The 7,556-nt window shown below is 42.3% G+C and overlaps 1 protein-coding gene across 1 annotated transcript; it reads left to right on the forward strand.

Annotated features, from left to right (window-relative positions):
* Positions 1-390: 390 nt before the first annotated feature.
* Positions 391-7,171, forward strand: LOC311051382 (uncharacterized protein; the record flags this gene model as incomplete). The annotated part of the gene is made up of 10 exons (XM_084065946.1): positions 391-438; positions 1,716-1,841; positions 2,025-2,366; positions 3,506-3,706; positions 4,246-4,404; positions 4,507-4,752; positions 5,300-5,440; positions 5,595-5,705; positions 6,135-6,201; positions 6,240-7,171. The coding sequence occupies 10 exons, from the start codon at positions 391-393 to the stop codon at positions 7,169-7,171; spliced, it is 2,373 nt and encodes a 790-aa protein (XP_083922072.1).
* Between the last annotated feature and the right edge of the window lie 385 nt (positions 7,172-7,556).

The raw sequence follows: 7,556 nt of genomic DNA on the forward strand, positions 1-7,556 counted from the left end.
AAAGTTGCTGATCTACAAGCTCATGACATTACGTTGACGCTGCCCTTTGTGAGCTTGTAGATTGGCTATTTTCCCCACAAGCTACGCTCACCTTCGAATGACGCAATGTGCATCCTTCAACAACCAATGAGCGGCGTGCATTCCGCGGGCGGCCGGCCAATAGGAGGAGGCGCGCGCGTTTGTGAACGTTAATATTGGGAAGCAACGGCTAAACCGTCAGTCGGTGTTTACTGTCACAACGGAGAGCATTCGACTCGCTACTGCTGTAGTTTAGTTAAGACTTACGGTTAACTGTCTGTTTGACTCGCTACTGCAGTAGTTACTAACTTTTTACTTCGGTGAATTGTTGTTATCACTTGTTATTACACATTATTACATTATCATCACAACATGGAAAACGCTGTTTTCTTCGTGTCCAAGGGGGAACCCAGCGATGCGGTGAGTAAACTGATTTTTTTTTAAAGCTAGAGTTAGCTTGTTGTAACGTTCTCCCGGGCCGTTAGCATGGCAGGTTTAACAGATATTAAAGCTGACAAGGCGTCGGTTCGGCGAGCGACGACAGCGAGGCTCCATCCATCCTGTTCGTGCCCGGTTTAACGTCAACAAGATGGAGCTTCGCTGTCGTCGCTCGCCGAACCGACGCTTTGCCAGCTTTGATATCTGTTCTGGTCGGCAAGCGAGTCTTTTTGGTGTGGTTTTGCTTGTGCATTTTTTTAACCTGAAAACGTTGTGAATCCTTTAAACCTTAAGTGCATTTTTCACGTTGCTTTTTAGCTAACGAGTTTGTAACGGTTTCTGTTTTTGAATGTTACTGAACAGTTATGAAAAACAACTACAGTTAAGCTTGTTCTCCCGTTAGGCTAAACGTTAGCCATGGTTCACATGACGCTTGTATGACAGTCATGTTTCAGGGCTAGCTAAACGTTAACGTTATGGTGTTGGTGTCGCTCGCCGAACTTATCTTCCAAGCTTATAACCGACGCTTTGTCAGCTTGAAGATCTGTTCTCTGCTGGTCGACAAGCGATGTGCATTGAGTTTCAGTCTTTTGTTTTGTGGTGTTTCTGGCTTATTTAACGTTATTTGGTTGTGTCTGTGCTGTTTTGGTTGCTGTTTGGTGATGTGTGCTGGTTCAACGGCTTTAAAACGTTGGTTGTTGAGAGAATTTTGAATGTTGTGAACGTTGGTGAAGTGTTTTGAACCTTCTAAACGTAAAGTATAGTTTGATCGTTGCTTTTTAACTAAATTCAGAATTGAACGGTTTTATCGTATCTTCGGTGAGTTCAGCGTTATGGTGAGTAAAATGTGAAAAATAACTAGAGTTAAGCCTGTTATTCTCCCGTTAGGCTAAACGTTATGGTGTTGGTGTCGCTCGCAGAACTGATCTTCCAAGCTTATAACGGACGCTTTGTCAGCTTGAATGTCTGTTTTGGTTGCTGTTTGCTGGTTCAACGGCTTTTACACGTTGGTTGTTGAGTGACTTTTGAATGTTGTGAACGTTGGTGAAGTGTGTTTCTTTTTAACTAAACACGTTGTTTTTAATGTCTGTTCTGGTCGGCAAGCGACATGAATTGAGATCGAGTCTTTTTTCTCTTTTGGGTGTTCATTTGATCCAGTTTTGGTTGTGCATTTGTTTTTGATTAATCTTTTAAACCTCAAGTGCATTTTTAACATCGCTTTTTGTAACGTTTTTTGTTTCTGTTTTTGAATGTTACAGTTTCAACAGTGGATGAACGTGCAGAACCCAGCTGCATACATGGGGAAGAGGAAGACCAACGGTGCTCCAAAGAGAGCTGCTCTTGGAGACCTTTCCAACTTTGCCAACAAGGCTTCTTACACCAAGGTAATATTTAAACTCCTGATTCTCAACCTTTACAATTTCACAGTCCCCAATTTGATACTTTTTTTCCAGATCCCTACACTGAAATCCTTTTGTTAATTTAAACTGACTGTTAATTTAGACAATGACGTTGTTTACATTTAATTTGTATACCTCTAATGTAAGGTTCCCTTTGTACACTCTCAGTTCAAGACAGTACAACAGGACAAGGCCCTGGATGCTGTCTACACAAGAATCCTACAGAGGATCCCTGATGTACCATTGGTGAACGTGGACCACATCAGAAATGTGGACCTCTGCAGAGGCCTCCCGAGAGTCGCAGACAAGGTCAGGGAGAGAACGGTGGCTGGGCACTGTGGCAGACACCTCAAACTGATGGCCAACAAACTGACACAAGGCACAGCTAGGAGGGTAGAGAGGCGCACCACCTATGTAGACACACTGCAGCGTGGCAGCAGAGCTAACAACACTGCAGAGCTCCTGATGGGGGATAGGAAGTTGTGGAGAGCATCCATCCTGGAATCCCGAGTAAGTTTTTGCTAGTCTGCACAGTAGCATTGCATATCATCGTTGTTGGGTGGAAACATTCTCTCCATATTTCAACTTTTTATGTTTTTATATAAATGAATACCCTACGTTGTCGTGTCATTCAAAAGTAGCTACTCGACTAGTCACGACACGTTGTGAGCATGTAGATTTGCTATTTTTGAAGATAGTCAAATCCATTTAGCCCTGAGGAAGATTTTCTTTTTTTAAACGGCCTCTAAATGCTAACCTTCTGAAAAACCTCAATTCTTTATTGAGTTTTTTTTTTTTTTTTTAAACCTAAAACTAAAATAATGTTGCTATATACATAGCAACATCTGAAATGACAGATGCTTCCCCAGATTGAAAGGTATAACAGTGTATAGGCTTTCCAAGTCTAAATAGGTTAAGTGCGTGTGGGGTTTTATACATTTTGAACCAATGACCAGTATTCAGCGGCGGACTGGCCATTTGGCGTACCGGGCAAATGCCCGGTGGGCCGCTGGGCCAGTGGGCCACTGGGCCAAAAAAAAAAAAAAAAAAAAAAAAAGTTTTTTTTTTTTTTTTTTTTTTTGAAAAATATATTTTGAAAAATGTTTTAGGGTTATTACGGTCATATCCGAGTTGCGCGGCCCAATTATTAGTTACGTCGTTAATGTTTGGGCTGGGATGCTTTCCAGCAGGCGCCTCAGTGCGGCCGCAGAGTTCATGTGCAGGGCTGGGCTGGCTCAGTGAAACGCCCCCGCACGCCCCCCCCCCCCCCCCCGTTGACAAAATGGGGGGGGGGGGGGGGGCGGTGGGCCGGTCCGGACCAAAATGCCAGGGCTGAATTTTGGTCCCAGTCCGGCCCTGCCAGTATTAACAAGAGCTTGTGACTAAATAATAACTACATTGCATTGGAATTGGTTCTTTTTTCCATTTCCTCAAAAGTAACAGTTATGGACATTCATGGTTTCCACCCGACAGTGACGATGTACACTCATACACTCAGAGTTACTGAGTTCCATTTGGACCCCTGGTGGTCTCTGGACCCGATATTCAGAACCATTGATTTAAACTATGTACAAGAAACAAATTACCTACAGTTTGACTTCAAAGAAGAATGTGTTTTGAATGTATTTGTATTCTTTTCTCCTTCTCAGAGGACTGGAGTTGCCAGAGTTCAGGCACCTCCTCAAGTGTCTCCCTCCACTGGTCCAGAACAAGCTGCAGATGTTTCCATGAAGGAGGCCTTCCCTGACCCGCTCCTCACAGTAGAGGACATTGATGCAGGAGACTCACAGATGTCCCTCCTATGTTCTGAATATGTCAAAGACATATATGCACATCTAATGGATCTAGAGGTATGTGATGCCAGAGGCATGTTTTCTTTACTACATGATGTGACTAGGGTTGTCATACAATCATCACTTTACTTGACGATTAATTGTCATACAAATAATTGTGAATAACGATTTAATTATGTTTTTCCATTGAACATTGGAACATAAAAATGTAATTTCTATTTGGCTTTTAGGCCATGTAAACAAAAAATGCACTGGGCAGATTTGACAAATAACTTAAATATGCAAAGAAATGACTGACAAGTACCTCTACCAATGATTAAAAGAAATAATGTGCTATGGCCATAATAGGCCACATTTCGTAATTTTATACTGAAAATGTGTAAAATAAATGTAAAACAATACCCAATCTACAAGCTTACAACGCGGTGCGACGCATTGTGAGCTTGTAGACCTATTTACACTATTTTTGAACATTTTTGAACATGAAAGATATTATGGCGATAATGCAAAATAATTGCGATTATGTAATAATTGTGACAGGCCTAGATGTGACCTGGTGTCATGCAGCAATGTAATGAAGTCTTTTGTCTTTACAGGTAAAGCAGGCTGTGCGACCTGGGTTCTTGAAGGGCTACGACATAACGGCACAGATGCGAGCTAAGCTAATCGACTGGCTGATCCAGGTTCATTTAAGTTTGTATCTGCGGCAGGAGACACTCTATCTCACAGTTGCCATCTTGGATCGTTTTCTGCAAGTAAGGGCAACTTACAAATGAGTTTGCCATTTGATCTGCTCTTGTCTTTCTTTCTTTTCTTTTCCTTTCCTTTTTCTAATGAGCTGTTGTGATGTATTACAGGTTCGGTCAGTTTCACCAAAGAAGCTCCAGCTTGTTGGTGTCACTGCCATGCTGGTGGCCTCAAAGTACGAGGAGTTGAGACAAGTAGGTGCCCCAGGGATCCAGGACTTTGCCGACATCACAGACAACGCCTTCACAACCACTCAGATTAAACAGATGGAGCGTGTAATGCTGAGGTACCTCAACTATGAGCTGGGGTTTCCGCTGCCCTTGCACTTCCTCAGGAGAGCATCCAAGGCTGCAAACGTGAGTCACTGTTCACATGGTTCACTAACTAACATACAAGGTGTAGTGATCAGACTTGACTCTCTGCACCAAGGCTTTGTCCAGACTGCAGGTAAAATCTGATCTTTAGGACTGACTGTCAACACTGTTATTTGCAAGTGGTTAGTTTGGATTTGTGTATAAAATAGCAGATCTACATGGCACAATTTGACATGTAAGCTTGTGGATCGTCTATTTCCCACGAGCTCCAAGGTCGTTCGCAGTGTCAGTGTTCAGACTGAAACACACATTTAGAAAACAGATTTGAATGACATTTCAATCCACCTAGGAATGTGGTTCAACTCTGATTAGATTTCAATGAGGTTTTATGCTGTTCAGACTTGATGAAACAACTCTGATTTCCAATCTGGTTTGGACAATTATCAGATTTGGGCTGACGGTGTGAACATAGTCTAAAAATGAACATAGGTGGTGACTGGTCAAATGGTGGTTAAAATAAAGCATGTAGAAGGGTATTTTGAATTGTATATGCAAGCAGGCTTTTAATAGTGTTGTTTGTTTGTTCTAGTGTACTGTGGAGAGACACATGCTGGCCATGTATCTCATGGAGTTGACACTCCTCGACTACGACATGGTTCACTACCGGCCCTCTGAGATTGCTGCTGCTTCACTGTGCCTCTCTCAGCTGCTGCAGGGTGGCCTGCCATGGGTGAGTTCTATAGAATCAATGTACTGTATATGTTGGCTTATTAGTACAAATGGCTAGCTTTACATTTTGTCTTTGATTCTAGTTTTTGTTCCCCCTCCAGAGCAGTATTGCACCTCATATGATGATCCTAATGATTGTTTTTCATGTGTTGCAGACTCCTACAGAGCGGCATTACACCAGGTATGACGAGGCTCACCTGAAGCCAATAATGCAGCACCTGGCAAAGAATGTTGTTCTTTGCGACGAGGGGGAAACAAAGTTCCAAGTGAGTGGGCAAACAAAAGTATTCAGAAGTTGATGGAGTAAGATGTGGATGTTTGAATAGATGAATACTAATGCTAAGTTATTTAGAAGTTATTTAGACAGATGCTAGGTTCATGTGTTTATCTGGCATCCTATAGTTTCAATGTACAGATTATTTACGTTTTGATATTATATTATTCAGACTGATGCTAGGTTCTTAGTTTTCCTATGATCCTAGATTACTGAGACACTACACTGTCTCTCTGCATGTGATGTGTTGTACAGTATGTGTTTACCTTGGCTTAGTGTTTGCATAGATGAATAGTGAATACTAATATAAATGTTCCCTCTCCACTAGGGTTAGGGTTAGTATAATGTAGTATAATATAATGGAGTGAGATAGGGATGTTTACATATATTAAAACTAATGCTAGTTTTCCCTCTCCACTAGGCCGTCAAGACTAAGTTTGCTGAGAGCAAGCTGCTGAACGTCACTCTGCTTTCTGAGCTGCAGTCCTGTATTGTGAAGAGCCTGGCTGCTCCCCTGCTGTAACAGTGTTAACACGGCTAGCACACGCCTCAATCATGAGGCTCAGCCCAGCCAGCATGCATAAGCTTTATGAACTAATGGTGATGGCCTTCAAGTATCAGATCTTCCTTTGTCCAAGGCCCAAAGACTTGCTGCTCATTTCTTACAACCACATAGACATCATCAGGGAGTTTGTTAAAGACACTCCCATGGTTTTGAACCAAGTGGACGAGACCCATCGGAAGATCATTGAGGTGTACACACCTTTACCTGAAGCTGAATTCCAACTTCTAAGGCAAACACTGCTCATATTCTTTCAAGACATGCATGTTCGCGTGTCACATTTCCTCAGGCATAAAATACAGAATCCCAATGGACGCTTTGCCCTGTCAACTTCAGGTCCAGTGCCCCATAGGATGGAAGTCCCAGGACTAATCAGGACGTTTGATAGTAAGGGGAAAGAAGTGAAGCGAAGCCTGTTCCCCACAGGAGGCAGCTACACGAGCCCCATCAGAGAGGGTTCTTTTGAACTACATGGCAACAGAGTTATTGGACTTGGAACAAACATGTACTCTGCGACATATCTGGAAGAGACACACACATCTAAGACTAAGAGCCCTTCCAACAAGACAGATGACACCCCTAACCTGCTGGCCAAAGAAGAGCTCAACTTTTTGGCACGTTTGATGGGAGGCATGAATGCTGGAAATGTGCAAAGTGCTGAGACAGGCTTTCGTATAAACCTGTTTCCTACTGGAGAAGAAGTGGGAGCGTTGAATGGACGTGATGAGCCCCTATATGAAGTCATAAATATCCAAGCCATGCAGGATGAGCAGGCCACCACTGAGCTGGCTCAAATTGCTGGAGAGTTTTCAGACCAGGGAGTGCTGCAAGAGGAGGTCACTACCAGCAACAAAGGAGATGACCTGTTGGCCATGATGGACAACATGGAACCCTGATTCTAGTGTTTGTTTGTCTGGTTTCTTTTTCTCATGATCATGGTCGTTCATGTCCACTGTGAAGAGGATGAGTCTGACTGGGACTGTCAGACACACTCCATGTTCATTTCCACTGTACAGAGAGATTGATCCCACAGTCTTCTATCTCAGATAACATATTAAAATATTTCACAATGAAAAAAAAAAAAAAAAAAAATGTGTCAGAAGACCCATGCTTATATATTCCATAAGCAATGCTGTTGTTGTTTTTACTTATCTTTATTTTTATTCCCCCATTGTTTTGTTTTTTGTTTTGTTGACTATTTATCAAGTTATGACAGACTACGACTTGGGTCAATTCTATCACTCTGAGTTATATATATATATATATATACATAAATCGATA

Source organism: Gymnoscopelus microlampas (genome assembly GCF_963454915.1).
Source record: "Gymnoscopelus microlampas genome assembly, chromosome: 9".
NCBI classification, from domain to species: domain Eukaryota; kingdom Metazoa; phylum Chordata; class Actinopteri; order Myctophiformes; family Myctophidae; genus Gymnoscopelus; species Gymnoscopelus microlampas.